This window comes from Protopterus annectens, chromosome 9.part0, assembly GCF_019279795.1.
Source record: "Protopterus annectens isolate FY-2018-M chromosome 9.part0, PAN1.0, whole genome shotgun sequence".
Classification (NCBI taxonomy): Eukaryota; Metazoa; Chordata; order Ceratodontiformes; family Protopteridae; genus Protopterus; species Protopterus annectens.
This window is the reverse complement of record NC_056743.1, coordinates 332,898,576-332,924,955: the sequence shown is the minus strand read 5'-3', so window position 1 is coordinate 332,924,955 and position 26,380 is coordinate 332,898,576. Positions and strand designations below refer to the sequence as shown.

Here is a 26,380-nt window from a genome sequence, read left to right as displayed (position 1 = left end):
CTCTCTTATACATGACTTCTTGTCTTATTTCTTCCACAAATATATATGGGTACCCTCTCATTAGAAACATAGATTGAATTTTCTCACATTCCTTCAGAAAGTCAGCCTGATCTGACACCATTCTGGCCGCTCGGACAAACTGTCCTTTAACGACACTTCTTTTTTGATGAAGGGGATGTGAGCTGGTAAAATATAAATACATATTAGAAAAGGTAGGCTTCCTGAAGATTGTGGATTTAAATATGTTTAGCTCATTATCCTTACTAATCCTCACGTCCAAAAATGAAATGTCATCAAACCCAAAGGAATAGGTAAATTCCAAAAACGTCGTCATCTTACTCATGCTCTCAATAAACATAGGTATAATATCAAGAGGTCCTTTCCATAAAAAGAACATGTCATCTTGGTACCTAGTGTAATGTCATTGTAGTCTGATGAAGGTGGGGTAAGCTACTCTACCGAAAGCGCATATCGAATAAATTAATAGTGCTAACTTTATATCTTGGTTGTGCTCCGAACATTTTGTACTTTTGGGCTGTGCTCTGTTTGGCATTCGCTCCCATTTCCATCTCTTTGTGTGAAAGTTTAAGTTTTAGTTTTATTCAGTGCCAAATTCTTAATGTCTCTAGCTCAAATGGATAACTCTTTATGGTTATGAGGGGGTCCTAAGCAGAACAGACATTTAAGTGTCACTATCTCTATAAAGTATCTGTCTCTACAGACACACTTACCTCACCTAGCTGACATGCAAAATACAATTGTTTGGCAAAAAAAAATGAAAAAAAAGAGGATGTTCCCCAACTAGGATACTTTCTGCCCAATGCAATGCAATGGGAATTGGCACAAGTCAAACTGATAGAGCAAATCAAAAGTGAAGTTTACCTGTTCAGGCTGGGGGCAAGACAGTAGGACAGATTGTTGTGCTAGCATGTCTCCTACGTACCTCTTTGTAATCTCACACTTTGAACATACATCAGATGTATGGCATGAGAAGATAGCATCCAAGTTTTGGTATGCTGGCCGGATGTATGGGAAAGCAGCCAAGCTTTGGTAATGCAGGCTGGACATTTGGGAAAGTACCCAAGCTTTGGTATGCAGGCTGGACATTTGGGAAAGCACCCAAGCTTTGGTATGCAGGCTGGACATTTGGGAAAGCAGCCAAGCTTTGGTATGCAGGCTGGACATTTGGGAAAGCACCCAAGCTTTGGTATGCAGGCTGGACATTTGGGAAAGCACCCAAGCTTTGGTATGCAGGCTGGACATTTGGGAAAGCACCCAAGCTTTGGTATGCTGGTCAGACATATGGGAAAGCAGCCAAGCTTTGATATACTGGCCAGACATATGGGAAAGCAGCCAAGCTTTGGTATGCTGGTAGGACACATAGGAAAGCACCCAAGCTTTGGTTATGCAGGCTGGACATTTGGGAACGTACCCAAGCTTTGGTATGCAGGCTGGACATTTTGGAAAGCACCCAAGCTTTGGTATGCTGGCCGGACATGTGGGAAAGCACCCAAGCTTTGGTACGCAGGCTGGACATTTGGGAAAGCACCCAAGCTTTGTTATGCTGACCAGACATATGGGAAAGCACCCAAGCTTTGGTATGCTGGCCGGACATATGGTATCTTTGGCAGCATAATACTGCAACAGTAACCACTGGTGTGTTTAAAAACATTTTCACTACCTGTCCCTTACTATTCATGTACAAGGCCATTAATGTCCAATCTCTTATTCACAGCCTCTTCCCACATATATTTAGCTGTCACAGCACAAGTCTTTTTAATCTATATAAAAATAGACCATCTTTTCATATCTCCATAAATATGGTTACTGTTTCATTAGTTACTAAGTGCATAATTTATTCATCTAGCCTGTGTTTTATCTTTGTTTATTTTACTGGTATCGACCCTCTTTCCCCGATTTTGTACATGGGGACAGAATGTCACATTGATAGTGACCATCATATTGAGCCAACGTTCACACCTTTGGATGGCTAACATGAAACCATGTTGAAATATCCCCCAGCATCTTAATGTCATACTCAGGATTTGTCGGGTAAAGAATAACAACCCCAAAGCACATTTTATACGCCTTTAAATTTGTGAATCCCTCATTTATTTTTTTTAGCTTAAGACTCCAAACAAAGTGGGAGAGGGGAAAAAGAGGGCATCCTGTCTGGTCTCCTCTGTTTAAAACCCATAATATTAGAAAGGGCTACTCCTGCATTTTCCTGCCTTTGATTCATCATATATACTCCTTTAAGGAGTACATTTATCATGACTGTCAGCATAAGTAATCTGTTTATGGCCATCACACTTACTAGAAACAGTGGTAGCATTGTTGCCTCACAGCAAGAGGTTCTTCTGTTCGATTCTCAGCTAGAGTGCGGGGAGTGCCTTCTGTATGGAGTCTGCATGCCCTCCCTGCAGTCGGGTGGGTGTTCGAAAGACGTGCGTAAATGGGTGAAAGACAACAACACTTACTAGAAACACGAGCTGTATGGCAAAATCAGGGCTAAAGCACACTCTAGTAAAGGATAAAACAAATACCATGCGGCCATTACAATCCAAAGGAATGCATTTAGGGATGGAGACATTCATGGTACCTTGGGAGGGGAAGTGCAATAGTAGGTGGGGAAAATTATATTTGCTAAACAAAGCATGAGTTGCTAGCTAAGCCCTGAAAGTTAATGAAGTCTGAATTCTGTTTAAGCAGAATCTAGTGCTGTTAAAAGCTACTGTGGAGCCACATAGAGACTGGTAAAAGTAATGAGAGAAATGGACAGCTACATCAAATTCCAGCGGAAGAGTCATCTAATGAAGTAGACAGAAATGTGTGGTCACTTACCATATGGAGAGTATACAAATACTATACTGTTATATTACCAGCTAATAATACTTGCCACAAAATCGCCACAACGTGCTGATCTACATGTTGCCTGCTACAAAAAGATTGAAAACAGGAAACCTGTATAAAACTTATACTTATGGTTGAAACCTGTATAAAACGTATACTTACGGTTCATGTAAATGTATTACTTAAAATAATCAGGGCTGATCCTGATGTCTGGACGTAGAGGGAAACAAAAAAATGTAATGAGAAAATGACAGATGGCTTATATACAGTGACAAGCAAATAGATTTCTTAAAGAATTTTATGGTATGACACCAACTTCATTTCCTATGACTTCTCTCTGGTGTGACTATAGCAGACAGAAAGGCATATTTGCAAAGGTTAGACCCTTCAGGCATTGAACAAATACTGTACATAACAGAGAAACTCATGGCAATCAGCAACAGAAACACTGGTGATCAGCAAACACCCTGTGGACTTACCATCATTTGGCATGACACTGGTGATCAACAAACACCCTGTGGACTTACCATCATTTGGCATGACACTGGTGATCAACAAACACCCCGTGGACTTACTCACCATCATTTGGCATGACACTGGTGATCAACAAACACCCCGTGGACTTAATCACCATCATTTGGCATGACACTGATTATCAACAAACACCACTGTGGACTTACTCACCATCATTTGGCATGGTCAGAATAGGAATCTGAGTGATGGAGCCATTCCTGCCTTCAACTCGGCCAGCACGTTCATAAATGGTAGCCAGGTCAGTGTACATGTAACCAGGAAAACCACGACGTCCAGGCACTTCTTCTCGAGCTGCAGACACCTAAAACATGAATATCAGGAACAACTTTTATCACTATTCAGCATCTGTTAACGTGCTTTTTCAATTGTAGTGCACTGTGACAACGTGCTTTATCAATTGTAGTGCACTGTGACAACTGCTTTATCAATTGTAGTGCACTGTGACAACTGCTTTATCAATTGTAGTGCACTGTGACAACGTGCTTTTTCAATTGTAGTGCACTGTGACTACTGCTTTATCAATTGTACTTCACTGTGACAACGTGCTTTATCAATTGTAGTGCACTGTGACAACTGCTTTAAGTTGCTTAGTTCTCACCTAATATATCATTTTTGTAGTTTCTACTAACATCCTGCCACAAAGGAAGTAGCATATAATTACACAATGAACTGGATAAAATCCTTCTCTGTGAAGACCCTATGTCTGTGTGATGACCATATCTCTGTATACTTCTACATACAGTAGTCTCTCTTATCTGGCCTCTGTTTAACCAGCCATCAAATTTCTGCCATAGCCCTAGTGAAAGGCAACAGAGAACAACACATCTGCTTCCTTTGGGCCAAATATTGATAGACGTTTGAGGTTGTGACTTCATAGTTATTAGAAAAATGCATACCAACACAAGTCCTGTTATTCTAGCTGATTTATAACCTATAAATGCTATTTTTTATGCATTTTCTGATTATCCAGTCCCAGTGAGACTGGATAAGAGGGAGTCTACTGTAATTCCTACTTGGACTCCTTTATAACCACACAGTCTGCTCCTTCCCTTAAATGTTTTAACATCTTTATCAAATCACTATTTAAACAATGACATTGGTGCACATACATAAATAGAACAGAAAATAAACCACAGTTACATCTGTCATTATTTCATGTACTACACATATATGCTATCATTTTAACACATTCAAGAATATATTCATAAATAGAACAGAAAATAAACCACAGTTACATTTGTCATTATTTCATGTACTACACATATATGCTATCATTTTAACACATTCACTCTAAGAATATATTCATCCTGAAGTCCTCCTTTCCCTGAAACCTCGCTCTTCCTCCTGAACACTTTTCTGCCTGTACAAGTGTCACATATATGTAATTTGTTCCTTCCACTTTCTAAAGATCCCACCTCCAGTTATTCAGTACTTCAATTACAACTAGTATAAATTTTGATTTCCATGTTCTAGTAATTACCTTTTTGGCAGCCAGTAGCATTAAACGTGGACTTTAAAATATCTAGGCAATTTAAATCCCATATCCCAGCTCAAAAGAATAATTTCTCATTTGCTCCTCCAACATTTCTGACAAAATACTCTGTACAGCGATTTTAAAATGTGCAAACTTATTACATTCATAAAAAACGTTCTCAGCCACATCTTTCTCCCCAACAAACCTCCAGCATTTGCTATGTACCCAAGGAAAAATTCATAAGTCTGCTTGGGACAAACATGCTCGCGAGCGCATACACACCCAGGCATGTGCACGCGCACACACGCACATAAATGTCTCAGCCTTCCATGTTCAAACTGTTTTTCTCGTATAAGTATTGGATTACATTCTAGGAATATGCTGAATTTCACTGATCTAAAGCACCACGCTCCAAGAAATAGGAAAAGTGTACATATTAGCAGTATAGGTGCCAGGCTCGTCTCAGGGAGACAAACACATACACAACTCTCTTGTGTCATTACAGAATTCTACCTTGGAATATCGAGGCTCTGGTATCCCCGGGATTTCTCCTTTCACTAAGATGCAGAATCTTCGGAGTGGGTAGTTACAAGTAAAGGGGCTGCAGGGTGTAACAAGGGCTGCCCTCCCACAAAAACAGATTCCATTAACGATTGTTTAAATACAGAGTGTTGCCTGTATTTACGTGATATCACACACTGATGACATCATTTGTGTGCATGTCCATCACAAGAGTCTTATGTCTTGCCATGGAAAGTAAAGTTGAAAAAATAAATTAACCATAACAGTAGATTTTCAAATGTTAAATTACCCTAGTTTAACATGACTGGGAAGAAGGATTTGGGCTCAGGAGGCCCAAGAGAATGGCCCTAACAAAGTCTGTCCTAGACTTAACATGACTGGGAAGAAGGATAAAGGTCCAGGGGGCCCAAGAGAATGGCCCTAACAAAGTCTGTTCTAGACTTGGAGAAGGAATAGAGTTTATAGCGCTTTGCAAAAGTATGCACAGATGACTAAGTTGTTACTTCTAAAATACTTCTAAATTTTAAAGCTTTCCAAAAAGCCACAGATGAAGCCAAGGCCCTGGTAGAGTGAGTGTTGATCCTGCCTGGAATAATTTTGTTGCGGTGGGAATAATAAAAGACAACCACTTGGAAATAAGTCTGCTCTGACTCGGGTTGTCCATCCTCCTCCTTAATTTCACTAAAAATGAACTGTTAAGAGGTTCTTAAAGATTTTGTTCTTTCATGATACTGAGTTGTCTGTGGTCACTCACGGTATCCTTTCTGCCTTATTTCAGGGTTCAGAAAAGAAAACAGTGATACATAGTTTGGCTTAAAGTAAACTTGGGCACCTCTTTAGACATAAAAGAATGAGCAGTTGTCAAGGAAACCATGTCTCTGTGAAAAATAAGATAAGGTTGACCCACCATAAGATCTTGCAAGTCAGATATTTTTGCAGAGGTCACAGCCAAAACTTAAACTTTTAAGAATCTTAAGTCAGCCAGATGAATTGGTTCAAATTGAGCGAGTGTTAGCTTATCCACTGGCAGACATGTTGAAACTGCAAACAAATGAACTTTGACAGAGGAGTAAGAAAGCCATAAGAAAGTAAGTCACACAAATACTGTAAAACCAGAGAAACAACTGCCGGGCAGTTATGTTTTTGAAACCAAGTAGAAAACTTCGAACATTTGTTAATCTATGATCTTCTAATAGCAGGCTTTCCTGCCTCCATTAGTACCTGCTGTGCATCCTAGGTAAACAGGTGCCTACAAAGTATTAAGTCCCTATCATCCAGACAGCCATCTGCAGTTGTCTGTAGTAAGGGTGTATCCAACACCCCTATGCTTGTGAGAGTAGATGCAGTTTGTGAGAAAGCTTGTGAAAATTCCCCAGGCCAATTGAAAAAGGGAGGAGGTACAGTCGTCTCTCACCATAATTACAGATATTCAAGTGTCAAGGGAGAAGGTACAGTTGTCTCTCACCATAATTACAGATGTTCAAGTGGATCAATGTTGTAGTACTGATCAAGGGAGACTGTACAGTCGTCTCTCACCATAATTACAGATGTTCAAGTGGATCAATGTTGTAGTACTGATCAAGGGAGAAGGTACAGTCGTCTCACCATAATTACAGATGTTCAAGTGGATCAATGTTGCAGTACTGATTAAGGGAGACGGTACAGTCGTCTCTCACCATAATTACAGATGTTCAAGTGGATCAATGTTGTAGTACTGAGAAGGTACAGTCATCTCACCATAATTACAGATGTCCAAGTGGATCAATGTTGTAGCACTGATCAAGGGAGAAGGTACAGTCTCTCACCATAATTACAGATGTTCAAGTGGATCAATGTTGTAGTACTGATCAAGGAAGAAGGTACAGTCGTCTCTCACCATAATTACAGATGTTCAAGTGGATCAATGTAGTATTGATCAAGGGAGAAAGTCGTCTCACCATAATTACAGATGTTCAAGTGGATCAATGTTGTAGCATTGATCAAGGGAGAAAGTAGTCTCTCACCATAATTACAGATGTTCAAGTGGATCAATGTTGTAGTACTGATCAAGGGAGAAGGTACAGTTGTCTCTCACCATAATTACAGATGTTCAAGTGGATCAATGTTGTAGTACTGATCAAGGGAGAAGGTACAGTCGTCTCTCACCATAATTACAGATGTTCAAGTGGATCAATGTTGTAGTACTGATCAAGGGAGAAGGTACAGTCGTCTCTCACCATAATTACAGATGTTCAAGTGGATCAATGTTGTAGTACTGATCAAGGGAGAAGGTACAGTCGTCTCACCATAATTACAGATAAAATGGCTCAATGTTGTAGTACTGATCAAGGGAGAAGGTACAGTCATCTCTCACCATAATTACAGATGTTCAAGTGGATCAATGTTGTAGTACTGATCAAGGGAGGAGGTACAGTCGTCTCTCACCATAATTACAGATAAAGTGGATCAATGTTGTAGTACTGATCAAGGGAGAAGGTACAGTCGTCTCTCACCATAATTACAGATGTTCAAGTGGATCAATGTTGTAGTACTGATCAAGGGAGAGGGTACAGTCGTCTCTCACCATAATTACAGATGTTCAAGTGGATCAATGTTGTAGCATTGATCAAGGGAGAAGGTACAGTCGTCTCTCACCATAATTACAGATGTTCAAGTGGATCAATGTAGTACTGATCAAGGGAGAAGGTACAGTCTCTCACCATAATTACAGATGTTCAAGTGGATCAATGTTGTAGTACTGATCCTTGGGTTTTCCTGCCACACAGAGGCCCGCGACTGGATGGATTTCGAGAGTCTATATATCATTCCTAGCGCACGGACGTCCAAAGACCAAAGTCTGGACCATCAAGATATAAAAAGGGTGTTTGTTGTCACCATTTGTAGATCTTTCAAAGCAGTGAATGAGCAGTGTAATGCCTGAGGACAGGTCCACCTCCCCAGTTATCTGAATTTAAGTGAGAAAGAAAATCCATAGGAGGCAGAGAGGGGCTGATGGAAATAAGAGGACTATCAGCAGGAAAACTTACTCCACTCCTTCCACCCAGCAAGGGGGTGACAAGGGGTCATCAGATAGAGCTTGGAGGGTATGAGTATGTACTGCAACACTGATATACTCAATTTACAATTATGTTAAGTGGGCACAACTGTACTATGTTCTTCACAGTCAGTGTTACAGTTCTGATTCTTAGGACTCACAAAGATAAAACTTGGGTGAGTGGGTCATCCATATGACCATAGGAAATAATATCTTGCAGGATGGCAGCACAGAAACCTGTTTTAGCCCTGGAGAAATTGCATATCTTATAGTGCTTTGCAAAGGGGTGCACTAAATTCCATGTGGTTGTCTCTATGATGGCTTGAGTGGGGACTCCTTTGAGGAAATCTGTGGTAGATGTCCAATGACCGGTGGTGTGGGCTTTAATATGCCCAGGTAAAGCTTTTCCATGGTGTGAGCAACAGATTTTGTCGCAATTAGGTAACCATTATGAAATGGTTTGCTTGAATACAGGCTTGCCCTGTTTACCCTCTACAAATGCCACCAGCAATTGCCCTGTTCTATGGGGGGGGGGGTAGGTTGTCCTGTCTAGATAATATTGATGCAAAATTCTGGAACTTTTTAGACAGTAGTGGACTGAGTGACTCAACAGATGTTAAGAATAAAACTCTTACTTAAATCAGTTAGTGAAACTTCTTCAGGTTTAGACTGGAAAGTTTTTATGTGGAAATATATGCACAGAAATGTTTGTTACTCCTTATAAAATCTTTGAGTTTAGTAAAATGACTTGTTCAGTTTGCTGGAGATGTAGTAAAGTGGTAAAACCTGATTGGAGACAGGTTTATGGATTGTAAAAACAAACGTATATTGGGAAAAGTAGTATTTTTTTTTAAGGAGTTGTGGTATGATAACTGTACTTTAAAGTTTCGATACCACCTTAACAATAATTCTAATGACTGTTCTACTTTCTGCATCGGTAAAAAAACAAACAGAAAATATTTTGTAGTCTTTTGGCAATTTCTAGAAAAGCCATTACAAACAACTGGAAATCAAACTTGGTTCCTACTTTCAAATAATTTTTAAATTAAACAGCAATACTATGTAAAACTGAAAAAATTGGTCAGAACCAGATCTATAAATCATAAGACTTTAGTGGTTGGGATAACCTTGAAATGTTCTACTGAAATACCAAGATTCAATGTGTTACTTGTAGAAGATTACCTTCATGATGCAATGTATTCCTAACATTGTACAACAGTATGTCATGTTGAATTTCTTCCTTTCTGTGCACATACTGCAAATATGTTAAATTAATAAAAAGTTTCTTACATTGTACCTGTCCACATCCAGGGAGTGGAGGACTTGCTCTGCCTTGGTCATTAGATTTGGGTACAACACTGGCAGGTGGACAGACTTGTTTAAAGGAAGTTCACACACCACCTTAGGGATAAAGAATGGGATTTTTCTGAGGGTTACCCTATCCCTGTGGAAGGCAGTGAAAGGTTCTTTACACATGGCTTGTAGCTCAGAAACTCTCCTAGCTGATGTAACAGCTATGAAGGTGGTCTTCCAGGGTGAACATCTTAAGAGAGGCAGTGGCAGCAGGTTCAAAAGGGTGGCAAGGTAAGTTTTTCTATCAATTTAGATCTCACCCTGGTTTACCTCAATTCTGAAATAGGAAAGTCCTTGCCAAAAGGGGCACGACAAGTACTGCAAGACTGAGCTGATGTCTGTCCAGGCAAGGGGCAGAATGGAAAGCATGTCCTTGGGATAAGGATGCAGTCCTTAGTGTCAAAACCTAATCCTCCAGTCAGTTAACCTGAGGGTGGCCAGATGGGGGCAGAATGGAAAGCATGTCCTTGGGATAAGGATGCAGTCCTTAGTGTCAAAACCTAATCCTCCAGTCAGAGTTAGGGTGGCTACATGGGGCAGAATGGAAAGCATGTCCTTGGGATAAGGATGCAGTCTCCTCAAAAAAACCTAATCCTCCCCCCTGACAGAATGGAAAGCATGTCCTTGGGATAAGGATGCAGTCCTTAGTGCCAAAACCTAATCCTCCAGTCAGTTAACCTGAGGGTGGCCAGATGGGGGCAGAATGGAAAGCATGTCCTTGGGATAAGGATGCAGTCCTTAGTGTCAAAACCTAATCCTCCAGTCAGTTAACCTGAGGGTGGCCAGATGGGGGCAGAAGACAGATCCCTTGACTTGGCTGAGATCCTCTACCTCCTACAGTAAGGTTGTTGAATCTCCCCTCACTGAGTGTCAGGAGGAGGGATAACCAATACTGTTTTGACAAGAAGGGAACCAGTAGGGTATGTCTGCCCTGATCTTTGTCAGTACCCTGAGGGATCGTGGGTAATGGTGAGAATGCATACAAAGACCAGTTTGCCCATGTGAAGAGAATGCATCTATTTTCCAACCTCCAGTCTACTGTGTTCTGGATCAGAACTTCTGTAGTTGTTGTGATGAGAGGTGAACACTTCTATTGCGAGGATCCCCCACTAAATGGTTAGATCCAGGAAGAGCTCTCCCTTCAGTATCTATTCGTTGGGATCTAGGAGGACCCTGCTTTGGGAATCTGCCAGGGTATAGCTCAATCCCAGAATATAACAGGCTGTGACAGTCATCCCTATTTTTCTGAGCCTGCATCCAAATTTTCCTGGAAAGGCTAAACAGAGGGTAAGACAAAGTTCGCACCTGTTTATGTATGACATCACGGAGACATCTGTCCAGATTTACAGGGTCCCTGGACTTAAGTTTTGTTGAAAAGTTGAAAAGCTTTAATGGCCATGCAGACCGCTATTAAGTCTCGATTTATATGCAACTTTCCCTGTTGTGGGAACCCAATTCCCTGCACTTTCAGGGGACCCGAGGTTTCCCCAAGCTATGCCTGAACTGTCTGTGGTGATGGTCTTGTCTGCATCTCTTAAAGTGAAATTTGCCCCTGGGTTTTTTGAAAGGTGTTCTTCCACTAAAGACGCTTCTCTTTCAGGCATGGAAGTAGAGGCAGCAAGGTTTCTAAAGGTTGGGAATGCTGCTCCCAAACATTTTTTAGGAACCACTAGAACTTCATGTGTAACTTTGCAAATGGGATCATGATACTGCATGATGCCAGGTACCAAAGTATCCTTCGGAATTCTCTTACAGTGATGAGCTGCTTTGGAAACAGACTGGTCCAGACAGCCTGTCATGAAAGGAATCTTGTCTTGGGGAAGAAAGGCTTCATATTGAACCACATCTATGAGGGCTCTCAGAAAGAGGATCCTTGTTTGAGGGAGAATTTGGGATATTTTTGAAGAGGACAACTCCATATGGGTGGCTAGTACCTCAGCCTTATGTTTGAAAGTTTTTGCATGGAATTTTGCAGAGTCAGGACAGTTCTAGCCATCATGCTGAGGCCCCAATCAGAACAGACAAATGTAGCCATCATGCTGAGGCCCCAATCAGAACAGACAAATGTAGCCATCATGCTGAGGCCCCAATCAGAACAGACAAATGTAGCCATCATGCTGAGGCCCCAATCAGAACAGACAAATGTAGCCATCATGCTGAGGCCCCGATCAGAACAGACAAATGTAGCCATCATGCTGAGGCCCCGATCAGAACAGACAAATGTAGCCATCATGCTGAGGCCCCAATCAGAACAGACAAATGTAGCCATCGTGCTGAGGCCCCAATCAGAACAGACAAATGTAGCCATCAAGCTGAAGCCCCGATCAGAACAGACAAATGTAGCCATCATGCTGAGGCCCCAATCAGAACAGACAAATGTAGCCATCATGCCGAGGCCCCGATCAGAACAGACAAAATGAATGAAAATCAAAGTGGGATTTTCTCCCCACACTTCAGACTGTTGACTTTTCTGAACATTAAATCAGTACAGAAATATCTCCAACAAGGTACTTATCAAACTGGAAGAAGGTCCTGTAGAAAAGAACAAGCTGATGGAATACGAGCATACTGAGTGCATGTTAAGCACTTTGGACTGCACAGTTAGAAAGAACTGAAGATGGTGCAGACAGATGCCCTTCTTACACCCTGATGACCAGACTTTCTACAGATGTCCATTTGCTAGGGCTGATGTAGAGACTCTGGCAATCAGGCCAGTTGTGGGCTTCTGCATGGACTGAAGACCCAAGAATCAGTACTACACAATGATACAAAATCTCCACTGTTGCCTGGGCCAGAAGGAAGTCACCACAGTGATCATGGGGGACTCCTCCTGAATCTTCAAGAAGTACCCTGGAAATTAGTGGAAAGGATGGAAAAGCATATAGGGATATTCCTGTCCAAGGATAAGGAAAGGCATCTGCTTTCCAAACCTTCTTGCATGGATTATTAGAGCAGAATTTTGACAGTTAATTGTTCAAGACTGCAGACAAAAGAACCTTCCTGAGAAACTATCTAAACATGGATCAAATCTTGGAAGAGCCCCAATCCAGTTTCCGTTCATAAGTCTGTGTTTGTCCCGCTCAGCTGATGTGCCACATTATTTTGCTCTGACAGAATGTAGGACGTCTACAGAATAAGATTGCGCTGCTTATCTCATGGTAACCTGGCTAGTCTGCATAAGGAGAAAGAACTGGCTTGTCCTTGCTCGTTCCTGTACCACATCACTGCTGTACTGTCCATAACATGAAGCTTGTTCCTGTACCACATCACTGTTGTATTGTCCATAACATGAAGCTCGTTCCTGTACCACATCACTGCTGTACTGTCCATAACATGAAGCTCGTTCCTGTACCACATCACTGCTGTACTGTCCATAACATGAAGCTTGTTCCTGTACCACATCACTGCTGTACTGTCCATAACATGAAGCTCGTTCCTGTACCACATCACTGCTGTATTGTCCATAACATGAAGCTCGTTCCTGTACCACATCACTGCTGTACTGTTCATAACATGAAGCTCGTTCCTGTACCACATCACTGCTGTATTGTCCATAACATGAAGCTCGTTCCTGTACCACATCACTGCTGTACTGTTCGTAACATGATGCTCATTCCTGTACCACATCACTGCTGTATTGTCCATAACATGAAGCTCATTTCTGTACCACATCACTGCTGTACTGTTCGTAACATGATGCTCATTCCTGTACCACATCACTGCTGTAATGTCCATAACGAAGCTCATTCCTGTACCACATCACTGTTGTATTGTCCATAACATGAAGCTCGTTCCTGTACCACATCACTGTTGTATTGTCCATAACATGAAGCTCGTTCATGTACCACATCACTGTTGTATTGTCCATAACATGAAGCTCGTTCCTGTACCACATCACTGCTGTACTGTTCATAACATGATGCTCATTCCTGTACCACATCACTGCTGTAATGTCCATAACATGAAGCTCATTCCTGTACCACATCACTGTTGTATTGTCCATAACATGAAGCTCGTTCCTGTACCACATCACTGTTGTATTGTCCATAACATGAAGCTCGTTCCTGTACCACATCACTGCTGTACTGTTCATAACATGATGCTCATTCCTGTACCACATCACTGCTGTATTGTCCATAACATGAAGCTCATTCCTGTACCACATCACTGTTGTATTGTGCATAACATGAAGCTCGTTCCTGTACCACATCACTGTTGTATTGTCCATAACATGAAACTCGTTCATGTACCACATCACTGCTGTACTATCCATAACATGAAGCGCGTTCCTGTACCACATCACTGCTGTATTGTCCATAACATGAAGGCCGTTCCTGTACCACATCACTGCTGTATTGTCCATAACATGAAGGCCATTCCTGTACCACATTACTGTTTTACTGTCCATAACATGAAGGCCGTTCCTGTACCACATTACTGTTGTACTGTCCATAACATGAAGCTCGTTCCTGTACCACATTACTGTTGTACTGTCCATAACATGAAGGTCGTTCCTGTACCACATCACTGTTGTACTGTCCATAACATGAAGGTCGTTCCTGTACCACATCACTGTTGTACTGTCCATAACATGAAGCTTATTCCTGTACCACATCACTGTTGTATTGTCCATAACATGAAGCTCGTTCCTGTACCACATTACTGTTGTATTGTCCATAACATGAAGCTTGTTCCTGTACCACATCACTATTGTACTGTCCATAACATGAAGCTCGTTCCTGTACCACATCATTGTTGTATTGTCCATAACATGAAGGTCGTTCCTGTACCACATTACTGTTGTATTGTCCATAACATGAAGCTCGTTCCTGTACCACATCACTGTTGTTTTGTCCATAACATGAAGGTCGTTCCTGTACCACATCACTGTTGTTTTGTCCATAACATGAAGCTCGTTCCTGTACCACATTACTGTTGTATTGCCCATAACAAGAAGCTGGACTGACTAAAGCTGCACCTGCTGGGTCAGGTCTTTGAAGGGTATATATAAAACTGAAAGGCTTCGAAACATTGTATAGTCTAACTGCTTTATTAGGTGCAGCTGGCTGGCTATCAGAGGGAAGGTATATAGAACATGGAAAGGGTGAGGAACTTTGCACACTAACTGCTTTATTAGGTGCAGCTGGCTGACTATCAGAGGGAAGGTATATAGAAAATGGAAAGGGTGAGGAACTTTGTACACTAACTGCTTCATTAGGTGCAGCTGGCTGGCTATCAGAGGGAAGGTATATAGAACATGGAAAGGGTGAGGAACTTTGTACACTAACTGCTTCATTAGGTGCAGCTGGCTGGCTATCAGAGGGAAGGTATATAGAAAATGGAAAGGGTGAGGAACTTTGTACACTAACTGCTTTATTAGGTGCAGCAGGCTGGCTATCAGCGAAGCCAGAGGCTGTGACAAACACATCTTCCAATGCCAACAGAAGTGGGAAAATGGCAGTGGGTGTTGGGAATTCCAACTGTAAAATTTCATAGTAGTTTCTGAATGAATGGGAAAAGTACAGTTGTGTACACTTACCATAAATGTAGATGTTAGAGTGTATTCACTGTTGCAGCGAAAAAGCAAAACCAAAAGCAAATACACCAAAAAGGCTTTTAAGCATAGTAACAAAGTAGAGGTATAGTCAAAGAAAAAACAGGGGGTGGAGGGAGGGTAACCAGGACTGCAACAGTGAATACACTCGAACATCTACATTTATGGCAAGTGTACATAACTGTACTATGTTCTTCACGTTTCACTGTTGCAGTCATTACATTTGGGTAGATTCCCAAAGCTATGGTTGGGAGGATGGATTTATACAGCATTAGGACCAGCTATAAGACCCTGCAAGACAGCAGTGGCAAAGTCAGCTCTGGATTTAGAGAAAATTGGTAAATGATAATGCTTGGTGAACAGAATATCCCTGGTAGGAACACCTCTGAGGAAGGCTGCAGAAGTAGATGCAGCCATGTTGGAATGAGATCTGATCCCCTGGGGGATAGGTTTTCCATGGTGCTTATAGCAGAAATGAATGCAATGGCTTATCCATTTAGAAATGGTTTGTTTTGAAATAGCATTTCTCTCTGCCCATGCAGCAAATGCTACCAGCAGTTGTTCAGATTTTCTTCGAGTTTTAGTCCTGTCCAAGTAGAATATAAGTTGTCTGTGCACATCGAATGAATGCAGAATCCGTTCCCCTTTGTTCTGTGGATAGGGAAAGAAAGTTGGGAAATGAATGGACTGATTAAGAGCCAAACTGGATACCACCTTGGGCATGAAGGATGGATTGGTCCTGAGTGACACCCTGTCCGCATGAAAGATGATGAAAGGCTCCACTGCCATAAGGGCCTGTAACTCAGATATCCTTCTAGCTGAAGTGCTTGCTGGAAGGAAGGCTGTTTGAGGAAAGAAATGTTAAGTCTGCAGTAGCAGCTGGCTCGAAAGGAGGCAAAGTAAGTTTCTCCAATACAAAGTTAAGGTCCCAGGCAGGGGTTGGGGCTCTCCTGGGTGGCCTCAAGTTTTTTTGCCCCTCTGAGGTACTGCTTGAGCACAGGATGAGAGAAGAGGGTAGGATCTGTGTTATAATGAGCTGAAATGGCTGAGGTGTGGATTTTAATGGAGGAAAAAGACAGACCCTTGTGAAGCATCCCAGTTAAATATTGTAAAATTGAGGTAAATTGGGCGCTGCTGCGCTCATTCCTTGAGACCGATTCCAAGCACAGAATCTTTTCCATTTGTCAGCATAAGATTTTCTAGTACTAGGTCTTCTCGCCTCCAAGATGACATTCATCACAGGTTTGCTGAGGGATAAGGGTGAATTTAAGTGATTAACCAGGCTGTAAGGTTCAATGTTGGAAGATGAGGGTGTAGAATTTGGTTCTCCTGCTGAGACAGCAAGGAAGGGGTCTGAAGCAGGTGCCAAGGAGTTGTGACACACTGCATAGGAGTGGGTACCAGTGTTGGCACGGCCAGTCTGGAACAATCAAAATAATTCTTGGTTTGTCCTGTTTGACTTTTAGCAGAACTTTGGAGAGCAGAGGCAGAGGGGGACTTAGACTGACAAGTTTTTCCAGCTGAAGGACAGAGCATCCACTTTCCAAGCTTCTTTGTGGGGAGTCCTTGTACAAAACTTGTCCAAATGGTAGTTCTGGGGGGAAGCAAATAGATTTATGTCTGGGCTCCCCCATTTGCTTGTCAACATGTTGAAAATCTGTGGTTCCAGTTTCCACTCGTGTGGGTCCATGAGGTTTCTACTTAGTCCATCTGCCAGTGTATTCAATTTTCCTGGCAGGAATTGAGCTTGTAGGTGCACTTGGTAGCTCAAGGTTGTGTTCCACAATGCCATGGCTAGTCTGCAGAGGGAATAAGAATGTGTACCCCCCCCTGCTTGTTTATGTACCATATAACCATGGTGTTGTCCATCTTTACCATTAGTTGTCCTGGAAGAATGTAGTCCTTGAAGGCTGTCAGAGCATTCTGTACCACTAACATTTCTTTTTGACTGATATGTAGGTGCATTTGATTTGGGTTACATTTGCCCTGAATGCACTTCCCTGCCAGGTGAGCCCCCATTACATAGTCTGATTCATCTGCAGTTAGGGTTTGGGCAGCAGGGGGTAGTGTGAATGGCAGTCCCTTGTTTTGGTGGCAGGCCTCTGCCCACCATAGGAATTCCAGGTGTAGGCAATGTATGATAGGAATCATTGTTTCCAGGCTGTGACAATGTTGACTCCATGGACTTTTTAAGTGCCACTGTAGTTTCCTCATATGCAGTCTTGCATATGGAATTAGAAGAATGCAGGAGGCCATGAACCTCAAGGCTTGCAGTATTTGTCTTGCAGATAGCAGGGTTTTTGTGGCCACTTGTTTGAAGTAAGATACCAAATGAATTTGCTTCTCTGGCATGAGGAAAGCAATCTCGGCAGTTGTATTCAAGATTGCACCCAGGAATGTAATCTGTTGAGAGGGTACCAGTTGTGATTACTGTTCGTTTATGGTGTACCCCAGACAAGTTAGAACCCTTTTTACAAATGCCAGATTATTTAGAAGTATGCCCTGGCTTTCTGCCTGAATTAGACAATCGTCCAGGTATGGATATATTTGAATAATTCTTTGCCTGCAAAATGCAGTAACTGGAGCCAGGCACTTTGTGAATACCCTGGGCGCAGTAGACAAGCCAAAGGGCTGTGCAGAGAACTGATAATGCAAGTAGCCTGCTTTGAATCATAGGTATCTTCTGCAAGATTCCCTGACTGGGATGTGCAGGTATGCTTCTTTTAAATCTAGAGTTGCCAACCAGGCATCTTTGCCTAGCATAGGAAGTAACTGGTGAAGAGTCAGCATCTTGAATTTTGGAATGTCCAGAAAGGTGTTTAGAGTAGACAGGTCCAGAATAGGATGCCATGATTTGTCTTTTCTGGGTGACCGAAAAAGCCTGGAATATAGAAACCTTGTCCTTTTTCCTCTTCTGGTACTGGTTGAATAGCCCCCATGTTTAAGAGGGGAAAATACTTGTTTTTGAGCCTTGCCCACTGATTTGGGGGCAGGTCTGGCCACCCGTTTGGTGTAGGCAACGTGTAGAAATGAAATCTGTATACCTGGGACACTGTATTTAAAACCCATTTGTCCTGGGTTATGAGTTCCCAGTTCTTTGCATGAAGAGCAATCCCCCTCCCCCCAAAGGGGTGGCTGAAAGGTAAGTGCTTGGTAATTTTAAAAGGAAGTCATTGAGACTGTTTACCATAGGGGGGGTTGTCTTGTTATTTCCAGATTTGGAAGTGGAGGCCCTCCATTGCTTAGTTCCGAGAGTCCCCTGGGACTGAAACCTGGTGCATTTGGTGTGTCTGGGTTTGGCCTGATAGGATCTGGAAGGAGCTGTAAAACACCAATTCTTAGTAGGCAAGTGCCTACTAAATCTTGGAGGTTGCACTTGTAAGAAATCTTTAACAGTTTGCATAGATTTAGCTTCATCTTCCATCTTTTTTAGAACTTCTTCAGCCTTATTGCCAAACAGACGGTACTGATTTAAAGGAGCATCTAACAATTTTGCTTTAACATGATCAGGCAAAGATTGCTCCTTAAGCCAAGCATGCCGTCTAAGCACAGACCCAGTAACAGCAGCCCTGTAGGTGGCCTCTAAAGAATCAAAACCACATTGCAAAGTATGTTTTCCAACTTGTTCAGCAGAATGCAATAAATTCTGTAAATCTTTATTTTCCACACAGTCAGGAAACAACATAATTTTCTGTTTATGCAGTCCAATAATATGCTGTTGATATTTTAACATATGAAATTGGCAGTTTAAAGCCCTGATTGCCAAGGTTGCAGAAGTATAAACCTTCTTACCCAATCTATCCACGCCCTAGAGTCTCTATCAGAAGGGGTAGGATTTTTAGCAGTAGAAGCCTTAATGCCCTTGGGCCCCTGAAAAATGGTTTCTGGATCTGCAACAGGATTTTTGAAAAGGAACTTGTGGGACTCAGGAACCCTGTAGCATGTCAGGTTTACTAGGAGCCAGAGGCAGGGAATCAGGGGCCATACTGGATTCCGAAAAGGCATCAGCAACAATGTCTAGTAAAGGAGGTATAGCCAAGGGCCTATGCTGAGGTAGGAGGAGGAAATCCCTAAGCCTCTTTTTTTGAGTCAGAAAATTCCTGACTTTCCAAGAGGAAATGCTCCCTTAAGGTATGTAAAGTTTCCCCAAAAGAAAAATCCTCAGGAGGGAAAGCAGAGGGAATAGAATCCTCTGCATCAGAATCCTCATAAGTAGGTATGGACAAATCCAGGTCATTAGAAGAATCAGAAGAAACAGAAACCTGATCAGAAGATTCATAATCAAGCTTAGTCCTAGGCCTCGGGGGGGGGGGGGTGTTTGATTACCCCTGATTAGAGTAATTAGATCTTCAGCCATTTTGATTGTTTTTTAGGCATAGGTGCCTGAACATGTGGCCTGGGCGTCGGTCTTTTAGACAGATTGAGATTTAGGCCTTAGTAATGAAGGTGCAGTCAATTTAATATGCATGTCTGTAGGCCTGAATACACCCTCAGAAGCCAGTGCCTGCACCGCGTCTCTGGACCCATCCAAGGTAGACACATCTACGGGTTCCATAGGTGAAGCCTCTCGCGGCATACAAGACTCCAAATGGGTCTCAGTAGAGGCCTGCAAATCAGAAGTAGCGGGTATCAGGGGCTGTGAAAGCGCCTCACTGAGTACCGGCGAACTGGCGACTGGCTTAGAAGCGTTGTCGGCAGTTTTGGACCTCCACGGCCTGTCTCTGTCTTTATCTTTGCGTTTTTTCGAAATTCCGGTAGTCGGATGGCTAACTGATGTCATTTCTGGATAATTAAACATAGAACCATAATATTTAGAGTCAAAAATGTACTGATGACGGATAGTGCACTGATTAAATAAAGCACAAAACCGACAGCAAGGTACATCGTGGTCAGGGCCTAGGCAAGGAATACAGTACAGATGAAAATCTTTATGAGGTATTTGCTTTCCACAAGTAATGTGATTATTAACTTTTACTGACATCGGTAAGGAGCAAGAAAAAGTTTCCCCAACGGGGTACTTAGCTTTAAGTTGAAGACTTCGGCTCTGAAACACGAAAATTTCAGGAGTCGTCCGACTGCCACTTGTGAACTGCTTCTGCTATGGGCACAGCAAGTAAGACTGAGGTAATGACGTCGGCTGCATGTTTTATACCTCTGACGACCTGACGTCATGGAAGAAGGGACAGCAACCGATGCAGAACCCAAGACTTTGTTAATCAGGCCGACTGAGGGCAACCTGCCAGCAGATTACCCAAATGTAATGACTGCAACAGTGAAACACAAAGAACATCCTCTTGTGTTCTCCCAGTGAAAGCACTGGCACATTCTGGAAATAGGCTCAGAAAGAGAATCCTTGACAGGGAGATTCAGGTAACATAAATCCTTTCCTGGCTTGGTTTCCTGAATCTCTTCAGGATAAGCTGAATCCCTTTTTCTCATACCAGAAATGAAACCACCTGAAAAGACGGATCAATAGCATGTACACGGCCACAACCAGGCTTTGATAAACTACTACTGTCCAGTAAAACTGGAGCACAAGAAGATACAGTTTTAGTTTTTTGTTTCTTTTTTACAGGAAAATAAAGGCAAACAGGACTTTTAATGGTTGCAACAACCTCCTCAAGGAAGGGCACAAAATTCGAATTATATTAAGCAGGAGTACCCTTTCTACCTCTTATCCCATCACCGACAAAAGTGGCTCTCCCTTGTCCACTAAGGGGACCCCAACATCTGCAGAGGGCATGGTTAACCTCCAGTTCATAGTAGCTGTATGGGCAACACCAGAGGGATCCAGGATAAAAAATAAGTGGTCTCAGGAACCAGCTTTGGCCACAGCAGTTACCCACCTGTAGGTTAAGTAAATTGCTAGCCACTTTTATGGTGACAAAAACGGTTTAGTTAACTTACAGCAACATACATACATACAATAACATTAGAGAATAAACAACTTACACGGGCAAAACAAAACAGATCTAAATACTGTAAGTGATATATGTTTACAGCAAAATTCACTGAAAGGCGATCTTAAGTGATACAAAGAATGAGAGAATGGCGTGAGAAAATAAGAGCATCACATGCGTAGTATTCGGTGGAATTACAGTTTAAGGCAGGTGCAAAGTCATCTTTAAAGAGTCTTTCTGCCTCTTCACAATGATCCTGGAAATTAGTGGAAAGGGCTCTACTCAGTTTGTCTTCCACAGTTTTGATCAGACAGTATGCAAGATGAAGGAAAAGTGAGATTATGCTGAAAAGCGATATCCCTGGCTACCATGGTGTTGTCTGTAATCACTTGAAGAGGTCCCAGACCATAAATGGTTGCGAGCATCTGTGAGCGTCCATCTCTCCTGTCTTTTTTTTTTTTTTTGTAGTTTGGCCTGTATGTTCCTTTCCAAAGTCACTGTATGTTTACTCCTGTAGACACACTGTGCTCCACAAGCAAAGTCTGAGGCAGCAGTTGCAACAGACCATGCTGGAGCTGGAAGGGAGAAAGGTAGACCTGGATTCTATGAAATTTGGAGTCCCCACCACAGAATCCCCCTTTTCACAAACCCCAAAACTGGAATTTGAAACATCAGGGGATGCTGAGGCTAGAAGAAAAGACATTTCTGGTACCAGTGATTTTTTCTACTGGGGAATCTAAGAGTAACATGAGTATCATGGATGCCATGAGACCCAGAAACCGGAGGAAGTCAAGCGCTGAAATGCAAGTCTGAGGAGAAAGATTTCAGGAAAAGATCTAAATACTGATCTAGCTTTTCAATGGCAGAAAAACTATTTGAAATGAGTTGTCCAGGAAACACAGCAGGAAAATAATACTGTGAAAAGTCGTCAGACAAGACTTGTGGAATTACAGCCAATGAAAGAGATCACTTATCCGACTGACTCATTCCAGACACTTAGAAATGCTCTGCAAAGATAACCAAGTCATCTCAATATGAAAAAATGTGAACACCTTGCAGTCGGCTAAATTCACCAATGTAGGTCCTCTCACCCCATACCTTAAACTGGTTCTCAGACTATCTCACCAATAGGCAACAATCCACCAAATGGCAACACTCATTCTCACCTTTTCTCAACACAACCACAGGTGTACCTCAAGAATCTATACTAGGTCCTCTCCTTTTCAGTATATTCACTAACTTCTTCCACACCACTCTTACCCGTGGCACAGTTATCCAATATGCAGATGATTCCACAATCATCTGCACTGCCAAATATATATGCGAGTTACGTCTTACCCAAAATGCTTTCACGGCAACTGAAACTTGGATGTCAAACAACCATCTCGCTCGAAATCCCAATAAAACCAAACTTCTAATACCCCCCCCCCAAAAAAAACTAACGCTCTATACAAGAATGATTTTTCTAATTAATACCAAAATAATACTCTCACTGAAGTTGTTCCAAGCACCAAATCGCAAGGAGTTATTATTGATGAAAATCTAACATTTGACCTCCATAGCCATAGCAACATCAAAAAAACTCATCAAAAATTAGGTACCCTCTATAGACAAATACTACCTTAACTAAATGAGGTGCCGTCTATAGACACAAATACTACCTTAACTAAATGAGGTGCCGTCTATAGACACAAATACTACCTTAACTAAATGAGGTGCCGTCTATAGACACAAATACTACCTTAACTAAATGAGGTACCCTCTATAGACACAAATACTACCTTAACTAAATGAGGTACCATCTATAGACACAAATACTACCTTAACATTACTGCTAAAAAGGCTCTAGCATCATCCTTCCTGCTACCATCTCTAGTATATGGTACCGCAATCTTCACCAATATCCAGTCCTCCCTGAAAACCAAATCATCCTTCCTGCTACCATCTCTAGTATACGGTGCCCCAATCCTCACCAACCCAGTCCTCCCTGAAAACCAAATCATCCTTCCTGCTACCATCTCTACTATATGGTGCCCCAATTCTCACCAACCCAGTCCCCCCTGAAAACCAAATCATCCTTCCTGCTACCATCTCTAGTATACGGTGCCCCAATCCTCACCAATATCCAGTCCTCCCTGAAAACCAAACTAGACTCATGTTACAACAAGACTGCCAAATTTATAACACATTCAAAAAACCCAGCACACCACTGCTAATCTCTACAATAGCTAAATTGGCTCGGACTCTCATACTACCTCACTTATTCACAATTACCCAGTGCACAAACTCATATACAAGCCTTCAACACGCCCCTTTCCACTTACTCACAATTACCCAGTGCACATAAACTCATACAAGCCTTTAACATGTCCCTTTCCACTTATTCACAGATACCCAGCGCACAAACTCATATACAAGCCTTCAACATGCTCCTTTCCACTTATTCACAATTACCCAGTGCACAAACTCATATACAAGCCTTCAATATGCCCCTTTCCACTTATTCACAATTACCCAGTGCACATAACCTCATATACAAGCCTTCAACATGCCCCTTTCCACTTATTCACAATTACCCAGCGGACAAACTCATATACAAGCCTTCAACATGCCCCTTTCCACTTATTCACAATTACCCAGCGCACATAAACTCGTATGCAAGCCTTCAACATGCTCCTTTCCACTTATTCACAATTACCCAGCAAACAAACTCATATACAAGCCTTCAACACGCCCCTTTCCACTTATTCACAATTACCCAGTGCACATAAACTTGTATACAAGCCTTCGACATGCCCCTTTCCACTTATTCACAATTACCCAGTGCACATAAACTCATATACAAGCCTTCAACATGCCCCTTTCCACTTATTCACAGTTACCCAGTGCACAAACTCACATACAAGCCTTTAACGTGCCCCTTTCTACTGGCTCGGACTCTCATACTACCTCACTTATTCACAATTACCCAGCGTATATAAACTCGTATACAAGCCTTCAACACACCCCTTTTCACTTATTCACAATTACCCAGTGCACATAAACTCGTATACAAGCCTTCAACATGCCCCTTTCCATTTATTGACAATTACCCACCACACATAACCTTGTATACAAGCCTTCAACATGCCCCTTTCCACTTATTCACAATTACCCACCGCACATAAACTCGTATACAAGCCTTCGACACGCCCTTTTCCCCTCTTCCTTACTGACTACAGGCCACGAAGATCCAAAAACACAATGATGCTGAAAGCTGAAAAATCTAACCTTGAAGCTGGTCAAATGCTGTACTCTCTTACTGTCTCAAAACTATGGAATGCCCTCCCACCTTCTATCAGAACAGTCAGTAACCCTGCTGTCTTTAAGAAGTCTCTCAGATCACATCTCTCTACTCTCTGGCAATGTACTTGTGCCAAAATAGTACCTCCTAACACCTGATTCACTACTACATCACTCAACAATATCACTACATAGGAGCTCTCCCTGACTTGCTGAATTCAACTGCTTGTGCCTATAAAACTCCAACAATTAACAATCAAAACTGCTAACCTACCCAACTCCATTCTCAATAAACAAATTGTACACAATACTGCTGGGTAATGTTTGTAAAAACTTGTACCAGTGTACTTAATATTTATTTCAAAGCATTGAGGCTGTATATACACTGTATATTGTCCTTTTTCTTGTATGTGCTATCGATGTTATTGTGGAACTTTTCTCCCCAGGCCTCTACAGAAATGGGCTCACCTAAGCCCAATAGACTTTCCCAGGTAACAAATGCAATAAATAAATAAAGGGGAACATCCTGCAGACTGCAGTAGGCTAAATGTGAACAACTTGCAGTCTGCGGTACGCTAAATGTGAACATTATGTACACTGCAGAAGGCTAAATGAAAATACCCTGCAGTCTGCATAGGGTAAAAGTGAATCCCTGTAGACTGCAGAAGGCTAAATGAGAATACCCTGCAGTCTGCATAGGGCAGACTGCAGAAGGCTAAATGTGACCACCCTGCAGACGGCTAAATGTGACCACCCTGCAGACGGCTAAATGTGACCAGACTGCAGAAGGCTAAATGTGACCAGACTGCAGAAGGCTAAATGTGACCAGACTGCAGAAGGCTAAATGTGACCAGACTGCAGAAGGCTAAATGTGACCAGACTGCAGAAGGCTAAATGTGACCAGACTGCAGAAGGCTAAATGTGACCAGACTGCAGAAGGCTAAATGTGACCAGACTGCAGAAGGCTAAATGTGACCACCCTGCAGACTGCAGAAGGCTAAATGTGAAAATCTTGCCATCTGCAGCAGGATAAATGTGAACAGTTTGCCGTCTGCAGAAAGCTAAATGTGAACACCCTGCAGTTGGCTCAATGCGAACACCCTGCAGTCAAGCTAAATGTGAACACCTTTCAGTCTGTAAATGTGAACACCCTGCAGTATGCAGAAGGCAAAATGTGAATGCCTCGCAGTCTGCAGAAGGCAAAATGTGAATTCCTCACAGTCTGCAGAAGGCAAAAGGTGAATGCCCTGCAGTCTGCAGATGGCAAAATGTGAATGCCCTGCAGACTGCAGATGGCAAAATGCGATCGCCCTGCAGACTGCAGAAGGCAATATGTGAACGCCCTGCAGTTTGCAGAAGGCAAAAATGTGAACGCCCTGCAGTCTGCAGAAGGCAAAAATGTGAACACCTTGCAGTCTGCCGTAGGCTAAATGTGAACACCTTGCAGACTGCGGAAAGCTAAATGTTAAGACTTTGTAGACTGCAGAAGGCTACATGAGAACACCTTGCAGTCTGCCGTAGGGTAAAAGTGAATCCCTGCAGTCTGCCATAGGCTAAATGTGAACACTTTGCTGTCTGTAGAAATCTGAAGCGAATACCTTGCAGACTGCAGAAGGCTGAACCTGAACACCCTGGAGTCTGCGGAAGGCTGAACCTGAACACCTTGCCGTCTGCAGAAGGCTGAACCTGAACACCTTGCCGTCTGCAGAAGGCTGAACCTGAACACCTTGCCGTCTGCAGAAGGCTGAACCTGAACACCTTGCCGTCTGCAGAAGGCTGAACCTGAACAGCTTGCCGTCTGCAGAAGGCTGAACCTGAACAGCTTGCCGTCTGCAGAAGGCTGAACCTGAACAGCTTGCCGTCTGCAGAAGGCT

At 42.4% G+C, this 26,380-nt stretch overlaps 1 protein-coding gene across 1 annotated transcript in view; it reads right to left on the bottom strand.

Moving 5' to 3' along the window:
* LOC122811222 (V-type proton ATPase subunit B, brain isoform) overlaps window positions 1–26,380 on the bottom strand; it is a 1,846,974-nt gene that overhangs the window by 499,098 nt on the left and 1,321,496 nt on the right. Inside the window, exon 13 of the mRNA XM_044082914.1 lies at window positions 3,538–3,688. Within this exon, the coding sequence (XP_043938849.1) occupies window positions 3,538–3,688 (151 nt within the window). The remainder of the gene's footprint in view (window positions 1–3,537; window positions 3,689–26,380) is intronic.